The sequence below is a fragment of the Schistocerca americana genome, chromosome 6 (genome assembly GCF_021461395.2).
Source record: "Schistocerca americana isolate TAMUIC-IGC-003095 chromosome 6, iqSchAmer2.1, whole genome shotgun sequence".
Lineage (NCBI taxonomy): Eukaryota > Metazoa > Arthropoda > Insecta > Orthoptera > Acrididae > Schistocerca > Schistocerca americana.
Genome location: NC_060124.1, coordinates 152,666,846 through 152,684,709, shown reverse-complemented (window position 1 = coordinate 152,684,709; position 17,864 = coordinate 152,666,846). Strand labels below are relative to the sequence as shown.

General features: G+C 38.9%; 1 protein-coding gene across 1 annotated transcript in view; it reads right to left on the bottom strand.

The window, feature by feature from the left end:
* The window catches only part of LOC124619744, a 38,330-nt gene extending 25,181 nt beyond the window's left edge, over nt 1-13,149 (bottom strand). The window contains exons 1-4 of the mRNA XM_047146320.1: nt 12,283-13,149; nt 8,461-8,660; nt 8,239-8,377; nt 6,639-6,983 (exon numbers count right to left, since the gene is read on the bottom strand). Coding sequence (XP_047002276.1) covers nt 6,639-6,983; nt 8,239-8,377; nt 8,461-8,660; nt 12,283-13,149 — 1,551 coding nt within the window. The remainder of the gene's footprint in view (nt 1-6,638; nt 6,984-8,238; nt 8,378-8,460; nt 8,661-12,282) is intronic.
* Nucleotides 13,150-17,864: the final 4,715 nt, after the last annotated feature.

The following is a 17,864-nucleotide window of genomic DNA, read 5'->3' as shown; positions in this document are numbered from 1 at the left end:
TTTTTTTTTCTGTAAACGTGAACCTGTTCATCATGCCTTCCCAGAATGTGTTCGGATGGAATGACTATATCATATTTTGCATCAATGAAGGTTGAATGTCATTGTTTGTGACCTTGCATATTACAAATGCTTGCTATTGGCCTGTTGACTGTACTAACTTACTGTGTTACATCACAACACCACCTTTTTAACAATAAACACATTTTTCAGTGCTTTGTGTCATATTGTTGGAGTCTGATTACAATTTATTTTGTATTAATGCAACACATTGCAGTTACATATAAAATTCTCTCTCCTAATCCCGTAGTCATCCCAACTTGATTTCTTACTATGTTGTATAGTGTAACATGTAGAAGCAAATATATTTTTTTCGTCAATTTTGAAGGTGTCATGTTCTGAGATATTCAAGGCCAAAGGTCAAGGTCACTGATCTTAATTGTGTACATTCTATGAATATGATAAAACTACAAACTGTTGGAAAGCTTGTTGCAAGACATTTCCAAAATTTCCAGGTCCACCGTTGTATCTTTAACAGAACGGAAGTTACAGCCATTTTTGTCAGCAGTGTTCATTAAATTATCCACACACTTTTAGAACTTCAAGTTGCTATTACTCTTGTCTTATATTTTGAAGAATCAGCCTCAGTTGCACAAACTTTCTTGTGTTTACCAGGTTTCAGCTAAATTAACCTCGCCTCCTTCAGAAGCAAAAAATTACTATAACATGCCAGAGTAAGGCACAGTCAACATTAAAATTAAAACCTATAGTACCATGGTACCATGTTGAATTAAAACTACTTAACTGAAGTCCAGCCCCAGCATCTCCTCACCACACGGTCGGTTGGCAGCGGCAACTTCGTTGGCACTGACCGTTGCATGCGGAATTGCACTGAGCACATAGCAACTTGTGTGCGTGCGCGTATGGAGAGTCAAGGCTGTATATCAGTGGCTGTCTGTATATCACGTGTTGGGAGCTGATAACCGTAATTGTAAGCAAACTAAGCATTACATAGATGAAGGCCCTATGTGTATTAACTATACGCTCATCACGCTTATGTGCTGCTGACTAACACAGGTCAAGTGTACTAACCTATAATCTACAATGTACCCTCCGCCACACTCCAATTAATATGTGTGACCTATGTCAGTTATTAGCATAGATGAATTTAACAATTATGCAGCAAAGTAAAGTAGAACTTAGCTGCTCTAAATATTTCCCTCGTAATGATAACGATAACGTCATCACGTTACTCACAATGTTACCTATAGAAAATATTTCCCGCATAACGTACATCGTAGAATATATTTTAGTATACTTGGCCTATGTCGGTCAATAGCATGTAAGTGTGATGATGGAGATGTTTTACCTTCCGTCACACTTTAATTAATACGCTTGACCTATGTCGGTCAATACTAGTTAAGTGTGATGACAGAGACTTTGTACACACAGTTACACCCTATTTAAATTATAGATAATGACTAAGGTTTTAATAAGGGAGACAAGTAAGGTGCTCGCTATTAGGCATGTTCGGTGGGGATACTTTACACAATGACCATATGTGCTTAAAATCATAAAGGTTATCCCTAAACTTTATATACCCAACCAAGTAAAGTTCCTACCATTTAATACAATTTGCATGTAGTTAATACAAATAGGGACTTCATCTACATAATGCTTAGTTTGCTTACAATTACGGTTATCAGCTCCCAACACGTGATATACAGACAGCCAACGATATACAGCCTTGACTCTCCGTATGCATACGCACACGAGTTGCTATGTGCTCAGTGCAATTCCACGTGCAACGCTCAGTGCCAACATAGCTGCCACTGCCAACTGACTGCATGGTGAAGAGATGCCGGGGCTGGACTTCAGTTAAGTAGTTTTAATTCGACATGGTACCACTGTACTATAGGTTTTAATTTTAATGTTGACTGTGCCTTACTCTGGCATGTTATAGTAATTTTATGCTTCTGAAGAAGGCTAGATTAATTTAGCTGAAACCTGGTAAAGACCAGAAAATATGCGCAACTCAGGCTGATTCTTCAAAATATCAGCCTATCACAGTTGTTGACGGGGCTGCAATATGCTAAAAATTCTTAAACTTGTCTTACTTGTGCTAAAATTCTGTAATTTGTTATTTTTCATTATCTTTCCACATGCAATGAACACACCACCTTTTACAAAAACTAAAGAAGGGAATGTTTGGCACCTATGTTGATTTGACTTGGAATGACTCAAAACGATCTGCACTCTATGCACAGATAATGGCAGAGAATATGTGAACAATAATCTGACAAACGTTTTCCAAAATGGAGTAGCGATCACTATAATTATACCATAATAGAAAAAGCAAGATACCTGCTTTTTGAAGCAAATTTGCCAAATAAGTTTTGGGCAGAAAAGTTTTCGGCAGAAGCAGTTTACGTAATTACCAGATCTACCATTAAGGCACTAAGAAACAAGTCTCCACATGAAGCTTGAACAAACGTGAACTTGGATCTTAAATATCTGTAAGCAAGGACCAGGTTCAGATTCTGAGATCCAAATGACAAAAACAGAGCGTATCTTGGTAGGATATTGTGAAGAATCAAAAGCATACAGGCTTTAAGAAATCCTGAAAACAAGGGACATATATTTTTTTACAAAGCCGCTTCTAAACAGTGTAAAGAAGAAACCGATTCACAGGAACCAGATCACTTGTTCATCCTATTACTGGAGCAGAAACAGAATGAAAAAACACGGTTGGAGATAAAACACTGCTCTATTACAAATTACTATGTAATAAAGCAATCACGACCGCAAATAAGTCACGCACAACTGTTCCGTGCATTGCCAACTTCAGCAATATGGTGCTTTAAATCTGAAGACAGCCATAATAAAGGCTGAAACCGGGGATTACGGAAGTGTCGAATTCCATCAGTCTGCTTTGACCCATGACATCATCAATATGGCGGAAACGGCTACTTGAAGTGTCTCCAATATGGCGCCTATGATGTCACTACATACACATAGCAACAAATACAAAAATACATATAAATAAGATATAAATAAGACAATAACATCTCCCTCCAAAAATACAATCAAACTAATGGGACAACCGCGAGAAATTGGGGATTTTAGGGAGGGGACAAGCTAAATATAACAGTAAAAAAAAAAAAAAAAAAAAAAAAAAAACCACACCACAATCCCAAAACACACAAAACGACGAACAAAAAACAATAATTACAAAATCTACAGGAATCGGACACTTCCCTTGACCTATATAGGTCAACTGCAGGTTACAATACCAAAACAGCGACGCCTACAGCAAAAACTACGAAAATTGGAAACAGAATTTCCCTTGACAACAGCTGATGATACCAGAACACCAATACCTGCATATAAAACTACAAAAATTGGAATCGGTCATTTCCCTTGACCTGTATCGGCCAATCATAATGACTGATACAAAAAATCCAACACCTACAACAACAAAAACCACAACATCTCAAAAAGTCAAAAGGCAAACATCCCTAAGTAAATTAAAACACATTCAATACACAAAACATTACAACTCGACAAAAATAGGCCCAAAAAAACAATTACCTACCACCAACAAATTTTGGCTTTGTAAAGTAGGTTGCCCCCCCCCCCCCAAAAAAAAACTAACTCATAAACTCTGCACCATAATGACATCACACACCCCAACACCCTTACGTCATGGGGTCAAAGCAGACGGGTGGAATCGGACGCTTTCATTGACCCGAAACCAGTCCTCATTTTTACATAAATGATTAGTTGGGACTGTGACTGTTTTATTCACTGAGAATGAACTAGAGGAAACTGAAACCAATGCTGAGACTGTCAGATCAAGTAATAGTTCAATGAGTACCAGCTATATGAGGAATCAATTGAGGGAAAGCAAACATTGGTGACGAGCAGTCGCAACAACTTGAGCCAATATGAAAGCCATAAAAAATTCCACAGCCAAAGAAACTGCATGAATTCACTATTTATCAGTCTGAACAGTCAGCTGACCCTGATGCTTTGTCATTGGAATGAGCATTGACATAAGAAAACGTTGAAAACTTATTGAAAGCAACACAATAAGAGTTATAATCTTTCGAAGAGAATCACACGACACTCTGCTAGTTATCCATCAGAAAAATGCCAATAAATGTGAACTGAGTCTTTCAAACAAAGAAACAAGCCAGTAACAGAAGGCTGTACTCAGATGCGAGGACTGGACTATGATGAGACATATGCGAAAGTTACAAGTTATCTCTCATTTTCTGCTACAATTCATTATCTGCTAAGACTGCTAAACATGATCTTGACACTGATCACCTAGATGTTATAATGGCTTTATTATAACATGACTTACATGAAGATACAGGGTGTTTCAAAAATGACCGGTATATTTGAAACGGCAATACCAACTAAACGAGCAGCGATAGAAATACACCGTTTGTTGCAATATGCTTGGGACAACAGTACATTTTCAGGCAGACAAAATTTCGAAATTACAGTAGTTACAATTGTCACCAACAGATGGCGCTGCGGTCTGGGAAACTCTATAGTACGATATTTTCCACATATCCACCATGCGTAGCAATAATATGGCGTAGTCTCTGAATGAAATTACCCGAAACCTTTGACAACATGTCTGGCGGAATGGCTTCACATGCGGATGAGATGTACTGCTTCAGCTGTTCAATTGTTTCTGGATTCTGGCGGTACACCTGGTCTTTCAAGTGTCCCCACAGAAAGAAGTCACAGGGGTTCATGTCTGGCGAATAGGGAGGTCAATCCACGCCGCCTCCTGTATGTTTCGGATAGCCCAAAGCAATCACACGATCATCGAAATATTCATTCAGGAAATTAAAAATGTCGGCCGTGCGATGTGGCCGGGCACCATCTTGCATAAACCACGAGGTGTTCGCAGTGTCGTCTAAGGCAGTTTGTACCGCCACAAATTCACGAAGAATGTCCAGATAGCATGATGCAGTAATCGTTTCGGATCTGAAAAATGGGCCAATGATTCCTTTGGAAGAAATGGTGGCCCAGACCAGTACTTTTTGAGGATGCAGGGACGATGGGACTGCAACATGGGGCTTTTCGGTTCCCCATATGTGCCAGTTCTGTTTATTGACGAAGCCGTCCAGGTAAAAATAAGCTTCGTCAGTAAACCAAATGCTGCCCACATGCATATCGCCGTCATCAATCCTGTGCACTATATCGTTAGCGAATGTCTCTGTGCAGCAATGGTAGCGGCGCTGAGGGGTTGTCGCGTTTGAATTTTGTATGGATAGAGGTGTAAACTCTGGTGCATGAGACGATACGTGGATGTTGGCGTCATTTGGACCGCAGCTGCAACACGGCGAACGGAAACCCGAGGCCGCTGTTGGATCACCTGCTGCAATAGCTGCGCGTTGCCCTCTGTGGTTGCCGTACGCGGTCGCCCTACCTTTCCAGCACGTTCATCCGTCACGTTCCCAGTCCGTTGAAATTTTTCAAACAGATCCTTTATTGTATCGCTTTTCAGTCCTTTGGTTACATTAAACCTCCGTTGAAAACTTCGTCTTGTTGCAACAACACTGTGTTCTAGGTGGTGGAATTCCAACACCAGAAAAATCCTCTGTTCTAAGGAATAAACCATGTTGTCCACAGCACACTTGCACGTTGTGAACAGCACACGCTTACAGCAGAAAGACGACGTACAGAATGGCGCACCCACAGACTGCATTGTCGTCTATATCTTTCACATCACTTGCAGCGCCATCTGTTGTTGAAAATTGTAACTACTGTAATTTCGAAAGTTTGTCCGCCTGAAAATGTACTGTTGTCCCAAGCATATTGCAACAAACGGTGTATTTCTATCGCTGCTCGTTTAGTTTTTATTGCCGTTTCAAATATACCGGTCATTTTTGAAACACCCTGTATTTGTGTGAACGTTTCAGAAGCAGATCCAGTTATAAAATCAGTGAAAGATACTCGTATTAAAAGACTAAATAAGGAAACAAGGTGGTTGCTGCAGGAATTTGAAATTAGACAGGCAATGCTGAATCTAAACTTCTAATGGTCAGCAGAATCTAAACTTCAAAAGGTCAGCAGGTGACCCAGGTGTATATTACAAAAATCAAGATTCAGACATTTTAAAAGTTGATGAAACTATTAGCTGTTTAGGTATCCAAATCACTAGGAACTGCACAGAAAGCTTGTTAACTGATAGATCAGACACATTATGTAGAGCAAATTCTCAACAGATTCAATTTGAAAGACTGCAGCCTGATTCTATGCCAGTGGATAGTAACCAAGTGCTCACTCGTGGTACGATTCTAAAAACAGAATAACAGCAATAAGCTATGATGCAAATATCATATTGCAAGCAATAGGAAGTTTAAAATATGTTCATAAAATATATTCAATTAGGAACAAGGCCGCATGTAGCTTACTCGATATGAACTGTCAGCCACTTTCATAATAATCCAGTGATACCCCACTGGTGGGCAGTCAAAAGGGTCTTTAAATATGTAAAAGGTGCCAGGAATATGAAGGTAGCTTATGATGAATTCTATGATAAAATCATATCATTTGAATTTTTCTTACAGGACTTTCCACTGGCTGAGACACATGCAATAACAAGTCACACTCACATTTACCTGATGATTGTGCTGGTTGTTTGGCAAAGGCCTCCTCCAAAATGGAACAGAGTTCTGTAGCTGTAGTGACATATTGCTGCTGTAGGGTTCTTGCAAGCAGTTTTGTTGTTGTTGAATGGACAGACTGGGTACACCAACAGAAGGTAGTGCAGTAACAGCAGGAGGAGGGACAAATGATGTTGGCTTTTTCTTTTTCCTTTTAGTTGCAGCTGTTGAAGTAACTGGATTGTTGAAGCGACAGTTGAACACGCCAGGTATGCCTCCATGCTGGTAGGGCAGGTAACCATTGGTGCACCGCTGCTGGCAGTTATTGACTGCCTTCCCACTACAGTGCACTTCCTGAAAAAAATAAAATTAAAAAATTAAAAAAAGTTGAAAATGAAGTGTTCTAATGAGTACATATTTCAGAGATTTTAAATTCCTTTGTGAGCTTATTCCAAGCATAGACCATTGTTTTATATTTTTGTTCTTTATGGCTACTCCTGTACCAGTATGTCTTAATTTTTTCATTTCTACAATTCAACTCCCAATCACCATAGTAATTATGTTTTATATTACATACATTTTATAACATGCTATTGGGGCATAACTGATTCTGCTTTTAGCCTAATACTTTTGCTGAAAACTTTTCAGCCATTGTAAAAAAAAGGTAAGCAAGTTAACTCCAATTTTTAAGCAGGATGGACATAAAGTATTTAGGTTTAGAAATATTTGAGTAGCTTTTTTGGTAGGAGATGGACATAAGGAGAGATATACATACTATCGTCTCTGCTTTTTAGCCTCCTTTCTCCACAGTTACAGTTATACAATCTATATAGGTTAAATACCATCTTTTGAGACCATAATGAAACTCTTATTAAGACCAAATGTAATTTGCTTTATTTAAAGTAACCTCAATGGTCACTGTAGCAAAATGATTTTTTCTTATAATTTTGTTTGCTAAGACCATGAACAGTTCTACATAAACAGTATTAATTATTACCTTTACTCACAGTTTTTTTGTTGCTTACATTTTTCTTCCTGTTCTTCTACACATATGTGGTAGATGTTTTTGTGTTGTGAAGAACCCCAGCCACTGTTAGTGAAAGTGCTATGGGCAAAAATCTAACAAATGCGTGTGAAAGAACAGGGAAAATGAGATAAGCAACAAAAAACTGAGATTAGATGATAATAATAATAATAATTAATACTGTTTACAGTGAACTATTCATGATCCTAGCAAACAAAATCGTAAGAAAAGACCATATTATTAGTGACAACTGAAGATGCAAAACATGGTCTTAAGAAGATGCATTTCAGTTGCAAAAGACGGTAACTAACCAATATAACTATATAAAGACATACAGCTGGTGAAAGACAAAGGTGTTCCAAACCTAGAATTGATTAACACATTACAGGAAATGAGTGTCTGTCTCCTACTCAAATATTTCTAAACCTAAATACTTTATGTCCATAATTTCCTCTGTATTTGTCTCTCAGTCAAGCACTCACAATCCTGATTTCATTAGTTAGTGTGTCGGCAGAACTGTTGCACTTCATACAATGTTAATACTCGTTATCAATTTTGTGAACTAAAAATATAACCAGTACTTACTTTTGCCACTGCAGTTTGTTCATCTTTGCCATGGGCCACCACTTCACCACAGTTTACATTATTTACATTAGCTAATCTCTGTGTGGAATCACAATTGTTGTTATAAGTATTTGGTCTTCCACCTGCTTCATAACGTAACCTGCAGACACAAAAATTGAGCCAAATTATATTTACTGTTATTAAACTACATATAGTCTGTCTTAAAATATATTTTTATGCTACCTTCTGACATGAAAATACCGGTAGTAGAGAATCATGAAGCAAATTCCAGTTGCAAATGAAACGAACACAACTATCGGCACAGTGTTTCGATACCAGGGTGCTTCACTCCACACGCCAACAAGCCAGGCAGTAACCAACAGGGCATTTTCCAGAAACATGACTACATAAAATGTTGCCATTTTCTGCCGAGGATTAACTTCCTGTAAAAAATACAGAAAACTAATCAATAACTATCAAAGTAAATTCAGTTTAATGATGGAGTACACAAGAGCACAAATTTAAAAAATACAAGAGCTGTTGAAGCTACTGAAACCAAATGTCAACTATGACCCATGACACACCAATGTGGTGGTGTGTGACATCATATGTGTGCAATCAGGGATATAACAGAACAAAGACAATTTCTATTTTGACAATATTATTTTTCAGAACAATAGTTGTGGCGATAGACTAATCTGTAGTTTAGTAAAAAGTCTGGGTTGGGTTAGAAGGTGACAGTTTGACTGTGAGTTGGCTAAACCAACAAATGTGATACGAAATCTTAGTTGAGATGACATACTGATCTGCAGTGTCGTGGAGGTTTGCATTAGGTTAAAAGGTAAGAGTTTCAGTGTAAATTGGCAAAGCCAATGAATCTGGTGTAATTTTTATAAGTAGCTTACATCCACCATTTTGATGACACCCTGGAAAAAGCAGATGGGTAGTATTGGTATGTCCAATATGTATTAAGTTTAGTACAGTGAAGCATAAGTGAAAAGTAATTTAGCAACATAAACGGGAGCCATTGAAAAATAATCATTCTACATGTATGCCTTTACTTCCCATTTGGTTATGTACTCTAGTGAAAGACACAAGAAGATACACTTACAAAAGAGTAGGAGTAATGGAAGGAAGAATTCTGGCACAAACTGGGAATGACAAACAATTCTCTAGATTCTTCTGCTACCTATGACTCTTCTCTAGTATGCCCTAGATAAGTCACTACTTAAAATGTTCACAATTATATATAAGTAGAACAATTCCAGAAAATAAATATAACTTGGCGTGGGAGGCACGTATTTTTTCACTTGAACTTAATTACATCTCAGTTTTGAGCAATGACAACTGTGTTTTCCCTGTGCGATTACTTTGACTTCTTTCAGCTAGTAGGCCTTGTATACTAATAAAAGGTGTAGATTTAATGCAGCTGATTGCCAAGGCAAATTCAAATTAATATTATAGAGTAGAATAAGTGTGCTATCAAATAATATCTGCAAACACCTTAAGGTAAGGCTGTCATCAACTCATGGGTTGGTTTGAACACCAGTGCAATATTAGGCATGATCCTATTGGAGGTGGTATCAATCTGCCATCCTCTGATCTGGCAACAGACTTATCCAACCTATTACAGAGAGACATACAGTTTAACATGGACTGGAAAGCACAGCTAAAGTTACATGTTTCCCCCTCCCCCAAAATCTTGGTTGTGGTGACAGTCTGATCTGCAGTACAGCCCAAGGACTAGGTTAAGTTGGAGGGTGACAGTTTAGTTGTATCCAGAATGAGATTTTCACACTGCAGCGGAGTGTGTGCTGATATGAAACTTCCGGGACCCGAGTTCAGGTCTCGGTCGGGCACACAGTTTTAATCTGCCAGGAAGTTTCAGTTTAGTTGTAGTTGGTGAAGCTAACAAATGTGAAGACAGAAAATCAGGTTGAGGTAATAAATTTACTGGTCGTGAAGTCTAATGTTTACCTCACTAAAAAAATACAAGGTGGGGTTCAATATGTAACTTTGATATCCAAACCATAGTACAACTTCAAGTTTTTCACATTAACAAACTTTACATTACACTCTTCATTTTCGGAACCAAAGGATTATATTAGAAAATTGAAGCAAAAGCTGAAGTGAGCTAAAAACTATCATGTTTAGTCTACATAGCAAATTTTAGCTTGACAGGAAAGGGGGTTCAGTCTGGACCAGGCCATTGGCAGTAACAACGGTGTTTCTCAATTGCTCATATGGGTCGACAGAAGCGTCCGATCCAACGCGTCGGCTTTGACCCGTGACGTAAGGGTGTTGTCGTGTGTGACGTCATGACGGCGCGGAGTTTGGTTTGAGTGTGGCTGTCTCCAGTTCCGTTTTATCTTATTTTATTTACTTTTCTGATCTGTTCGTTCTATCTCATGAGATTTTTATTTTTTTTTTATTTAAAAACACTTATTACTTATTTTAATTATCTGTTTCCTCGAATTTCTGTTTTAGTTTATTATATTTATCTTTCTGATCTGTTTGTTCTATCCCGTGAGATTTTTTTTTTTTTTTTTTTTTTTTTTTAAAGACAAAAAACACTAATCAGCTACTGAAGCATCTTTATCTTCTATGAGTTGCAGGGGTTACGACCTCTGGGGAGGTGGGTGGGTATTCATGCATGGCTGTCTTCACTTACACGTTGTAGCTACGCAAGGCGTCTAAATTTGTTTATATTTAGTTTGCCCCCCACCCAAAACACCCCATTTCCCGCACTTGTCCCGTTAGTGTCATTAGGCTTCTTGTGGAAAGTGTGTGTGTTTGTTTTTGTTTCCGCCATATTTGTGACGTCATGGGTCAAAGCAGACGGGTGGGATCGGACGCTTCCGTATTTCCGCTCATATGTAGGCAGGGCATCTGTTTGATAGTGTTCCATCCCCTCTCTCCCCCACAAATTTTGGATACCGTATTGTAACAGTTATGGGTGTCTCTGAAAATGGAACATGAGTGAGGCAGAAAGAGGCAAGGGTGCTGAAAAAAGACATGACGAGAAACCAAACAAAATATATGCAGAAATGTCTATGAGATGTTGATTTTGAAAGCAGAAGACAGCAAAAATTGGAAAAAAGAGTCTTTCCTGTGCCAACCAACCACCATTTCCATTAGCATTGCAAGTGAGGTTAATCCTTGGAAATGGCTTTCAAAGGAATCTAGAAAGTTATGACAACAAGTCCAAGTAAAAACTCCTTGTTAAACTAACAAAGGCTGGTACCTGTATTGCTGTACAGGTTATTGTTTTACAACATACCAAAGAGGAAAAGAGTGAGATAAAGTGAAGGAGTAAAACTGAAGCTCTGAGAGAAGTCTCCAAGATGATAATTGAATTTCACCTGGAAAGAAAGAAACGCAGGTTAGTTAAGGATCTGAAGGCAGGGAATGGCTTTGGAGATGTCAACACAAGTATGACAATTAAAGAAGCATTATTTGTACTTGTGAGGATAAACATCAAAATTTTGTGAACTACATCAACTTAAAAAGAGATGGATGTTTGCAAAATGCAAACTATAAAGATTTAGAATGTTCTACTTTGAGTTCTGTGGTGGAAAGCAGTGAGCGTCTGGTATTTATATGTTTCAGACATAAAAATATGTTTTAATATTGTAAATATATCATTGAAAATCTGTCCGAAAGTCACACTCATAGGTATGAAATGATGACACTAATGTATTATCAAAGGAATACATTTAGTGGTAAAAATTACATGTAACAATCATGCAGCATTTATTTATAGGCCAGATAAACATGTTACAAGATGGTCATTACCAACTAAACACTCATTCAAATGTAGCTAGTTTATAATTATGTCTTTTGCAGTACTTCAGTAGGCCTATAAGTTAAGATTATGAGAAGTAATGACTGAGAATATGGAAGTAGCCTGATTGAGAAAAAACATCTCACTGAAAGAACCATCGCAAAAATATAAAGATTCAAACACATAGCAAAATAATCGTTTCCCTTCAAAGTACAGAATCTCTGCCAGTGATCAGCTGAGTAGACCTACATCTTAATGAATTTAAGATTAAAAATGCTTACCTGCAAATTTATATATGAGAAAACATATACAAATGCTATGAGAGCTGAGAAGGCAGCCTTCCTCCGTCTTGATATCCTTTCACCATGAAAGACGTTCTTTGGGGAAATGAGCCACAGAAACATTGATATCCAGTGCAGCCCAATCACCAGAAACACCCAGTGTCCATACAATGTAGCATACACAGTCAATGCTGTTACACGTGATGAGACTGTTCCTAAACGCCACATAAATTGAAATATCACGCCTAGCCATGTTAAAACTAATCGATGCACATTTTGAAGTCTAACGTTTTTGCTAAACGAGGCCAAAGCCCAACAAACACTAAAAAGAGACAACACTGTGGACACTATATTTAAGTCACTAAAATTCTTCGGTGAAGTCTCTTGCCACAAAAGATAAAGCTGGACTAGTAACATTGGAGCTGCCTCACAAAAAGCATGAAATAATCTTAGCATACACAAGTCTCTCACTTCGTGCTTCACATAACGAAGATCAACTGGTATGAATAACTTAAAATAGCGCCACAAAACTCCGCACTGGATGACATGTAACAGACCCACAAGCCATTGAAAGCAACGTTCTCGGTTATTTGACGTCGGTGCCGTCGCAGCATCTTCATTCTTAGACTTTTCTTTCACTTTTCTCCGGGATTCACACGCACATATATACCATTTTAAAGATATGACTTGACTAATCACAAGAGACGTAGCAACAAAAGTCAATGAAACAGCAAACCATACGTGTCGACCACGTTCAAACAAAGCATAACCCATAACAACATCAAACACAACATCACAGAAATAGGACGCTAAAGATATTATGTTAAATAGAACGTCACATAAGGGAAGAAATTCGTGGTGAGCCATAATGTCCTTGGCGCAAATGCTTTACCGATCAGGGTCATTATTATTCAACATCTTCATTCAGGCGTTGAGTACCTCGGCCATTCCGCTTCCTGAAACTGGTGAAATATTGGCATATTTATAAATGACGCCGGACCTAGAGTGTTACTCAAGTACATTGGAATCAGTTCTAAACATTAAACTAACGTTTATTCGAATTAAGTGTGATTTGTCAAAAAATTACTGTACCTTTATTCCCCGTGTAACTTTGGAATGCGAGGAATTTGCGTGACAATCCATATTTGCGTGTTCTATACAGTACCAACGACAAAATTAACAACAATTATGTGTTCAACACAATATTACAACAGCATAAAACTACTGTACACAAAGCTATTTACACACTAAAACATGTAAACAATGGTGTTGTCACTACATTTTAATCGCTTTAACGCCATTGCCGTAAGCATAGCCCCACACGCCACCTATGTTGAAATATGGTAACTACCGGCATCAACTTTGGCGTCCGTGAGCCAGAGATGTTCAGGGAATCAGGAGATAGTCAGTAGTCAGTACTGATGCGGTCTTTGTTAGGGTAAGACGTACGATAGTTAGCGTTTGGGAGAGTAGCGATTTCACAGTTCCGATGTCTAAATACTGACAGTGCTAAAAAAAATATTTCTCCTACTACTACAAATAGTGAATGAATGGTGTGGTTTTTGAGAATAATGTTATCCCATTTATTGCAACTGTAATTTTGTTTCGCCGCTCGGATAGTGTCTACGGCATTGGTTTTCCTTTCTGTGGCTATACTTAACGTTGTTTTTTTCAGTCGTATTGAGAATAAAACAAATGAAACTCTGTTTTCTAGATTGATTACCCTTCATAATACGTAATATATTGTAGGCCGTGATCTGGCATGTTTTATCCCTTGCACAGCGAGGGTCCACTGACCAGTTGCTCTTAAAGACTCAGGTTGTCCAGCATCTAATTATCCATGATCTTCAGCCTTATTTTTATTGTTCGCTAAATGCGAGTCTTAAGGTGTTATGTATCTCATCAAAATAAAAAAATTTCTCGGAAGACATGTAAGTCCTTAGGAGCTCTATCTGCTTGAAACCTGTTCAGCAGACTGTATAAATCTCAGAAAATAGCCGAAGTTAAGGTTTCATACTTACAGAAAGTTGATGTGGGTGTGCAGGAACAAATCTGTACAGTAACGGCTAATCGTATGTGATAAAAACACAAGACAAATATGAAGTATTGATACATAGTACTTCAGTTACATCATTTATTAATAACCATACGGGAGAGTTAGTATATCAGTGAAATGTTCACCGGTAAAAAAACTAAGATTTTACTCTTGAGAATAAGTTTGTACAGAATTCAGCTCTAAAAAAGTGTACAGTAGTAATTAAAATTGTAGAATGTAAGATGAATTGGAATTACGGAAGCGTCCGATCCCGCCCGTCTGCTTTGACCCATGACGTCACAAATATGGCGGAAACGACCATAAACCACGATTCCAATATGGCGCATATAAAGTCGTTACGTACACATTATGAGGACGAAAATGACACTAACGGGACATGCGCGGGAAATAAGGGGTTTGTGGGTGGGGACAAACTAAATATAAACAAATTTAGGCACCCACCCCCATACAAAACCACGCAAAACGACGAAAAAAACCGACATCACAAAACTCCCCAAATACCACAAAACACAAGATCATCTGGAATCGGACACTTCCCTTGACCTATATAGCTCAAAAACATCTCCCAATACCAACATTCACAGCCACACATTGGGATCGAACACTTCCCTTGATGTGTTATCCTTACGACATCTCCACATACAGCCGTCCATGGTCCGAGACGCCGTAACTTTAAGTAAGCCTCATTTCTTCACGACATACTGAACACTCAACGACTTCATCCAAAAATTCGAATAGGCCTAGTTGAAGAAATTTTATTAGAGACAACGCACTGTCCCCTATCATAGCCGACAACCGAAAACTGTTGACCCTGCCAGTCATATCCATACCTTCCAAAGACATAAAAAAAGCAATTTACCAAAATTCACACGCGACACCACACTCGCAAACTAAACCAAAAACATCACCTAACACACCACCAGAGAGCACCGCCGATCGCATCAAAACGACACCTACAAACACGCCACTCTCACAAACTAAATTCGGCGCCGTTGTGGCGTCACACACCACAGCAGCCTTACGTCACGGATCAAAGAGGACGAGTAGGATCGGACGCTTTGGTCGACCCGATGAATTTGACTCATAGTGACAAAAACTTGGCTTGTTTTTTCTTCACATTCAGAGGATACCTTGGAATATTAGAATAGATTTACTTTCATTCCAATTGATCCTTAGTGAGGAGGTCCTCCAGGATGTAGAACATATCAGAAAAACAATAATACATGACAAGTATTGACAAACTGCCTATTGGCTTCTGTCTTGGGTTCTTCGGCCCACGTTCATCTAATGATTTTTCTGACGTTTCACCAGCACGAGTGGCTGGCATTGTCAAAGCTTCACCCTCGATTGCCGGTGGTGAACTGGAGCCGAGCTCGCGGCCGCAGACTATATGTACCTGGCGCGCCAACGTCAGAGGGCTTCTCCGCGGTCATTTCCGGTGCGGTTCTCCTCTTGCTACCTGCGACGGTCGTTCGCTGCAGTACGGGAAGCCAGGATCCGTTTACCTTAAGGCTTTCCTCTTTCTTGTTCAAACTGTTCGCGTGTTTTTGTATTTCTACAGCTTCTCTGAACAAGCGCGTGTGATAGTGCTTCTCTACAGCCAGAACTTCCGTGTCGGCGAATTTTATTGCGTGGTCGGTCTCATTCAGCGCGTGCTCTGCCATGGTCGATTTCTCCACCTGCCCCAACTTGCAATGTTGCTTATGCTCTTTGAGCCTGATGTTAATGGAGCATCCAGTCATTCCGACAGAGAAGCTGTAGAAATACAAAAAAATGTGAACAGTTTGAACAAGAAAAAGCAAAGCCTTAAGGTAAACGGATCCTGGCATCCCGTACTGCAGCGAACGACCGTCGCTGGTAGCAAGAGGAGAACCGCACCGGAATTGACCACGGAGAAGCCCTCGGACGTTGGCGCGCCAGGTACATATAGTCTGCGGTCGCGAGCTCGGCTCCAGTTCACCACCGGCAATGGAGGGTGAAGCTTTGACAATGCCAGCCACTCGTGCCGGCGAAACGTCAGAAAAATCATTAGATGAACGTCGGCCGAATAACCAGAGACAGAAGCCAATAGGCAGTTTGTCAACAAGTGGCCACGAAAGCCTTAACAATTTTGTATGACAAGTATTTACAACTGAAACAAATAAGCTAATGTACCTTCCACAGGTCCCAAGTGGGATGACCATCATTTTTTTAATGTACACTATATGAAAGAATTATTTTACAAACACTAACGCACTGAATTAAAAAAAAAAAGAAGTTTTTGTTTATAAGGTAATAAACATGAAATAGACCTACTACAATACTTATTTACAATGAAATGGTGCAGAAGTTAGATTCACACACACACACACACACACACACACACACACACACACAGAGTAATTCATCAATGGAGTAGAAGGCATTGGCCACCTATAAATCCTTTAGGCTTTGGCACGTTATTGAAACTGTGTGTTCCTGAATAATGCACACCTTTTTGTACAAGAGTAAGTGACTATAAATCCTTGTGAAGATTATTTTTATTTCTAGTATTGATTCCATGAATTGAGATTTTGGTTTGAAAAAGTGATATACTTCTAATGAAAAATTTCGTTAAGGAATAAATATATGGGGAAGTAGTAATTAGAACCCTAGTTCGCTAAACAGGATGTTCTTGACTCCGCATCACTTATAACTCTTACTGCACATATGACAATATAGAATGAAAGTAAGCATAGTATGCCAGCTTTTTCATTTTTATATCCCCTATGTCTGACACAATTTGCATTGCAAGTAGTTTTGTTAAGACGCTTCAGCAGTTCTGTGGTGTGCTCCTCCCAGTTGAATTTATTATCGAGCTGTAATCCCAAGAATTTAACACTGTCCACTTCTATCTGCTTGTCATTGTATGTTAGGCATATACTCTTGGGACACCCCTTACAAGTTCTGAACTGCACGTAGTGTGTTTTTTTTTTCAAAGTTTAGTGACAAAGAATTGGCTAGGAACTAGTGATTAATGTCCACAAATATTTTATTAGCCAATCTTTCTGAGACTACACTTGATTTGCTATTTATTGCGACGTTTGTATCATCGACAAACAAAATGAACTTGGCATCTGGTAATGTTACTGATGAAAGGTCATTGATATACGTGAGAAAAAAAGTAAGGGCCCTAAAATGGAATCTTGTGGGACCCCATCTCCAAAAATTTGCGTTCTTATGGTGCTGACTATCTTCACCCACCAGTCTTGTCGACACCAGACAACATGTACTTGCCTCTAAGCACCCTTAGTGTCCCATGAAAATGAAGCTCTATATGATGTACACAATAGTTATAAAAACTGATATTGGGTTACTGCCTGAGGACGTGAGGCATTACTGTATCATTACACTGCAGAAATGAAAACACAGCCTGCCACCAAAATAACACAGTTGTGAGGGTTTGTGTTGTAGTGTGCTCAATTAGTACTTTCTTTTGGGGAAAAGGGGGGGAGGGGGGGGTACACAGCTCCATTGATGCAATATGAAGTCAGCATTTGTTGCGTCT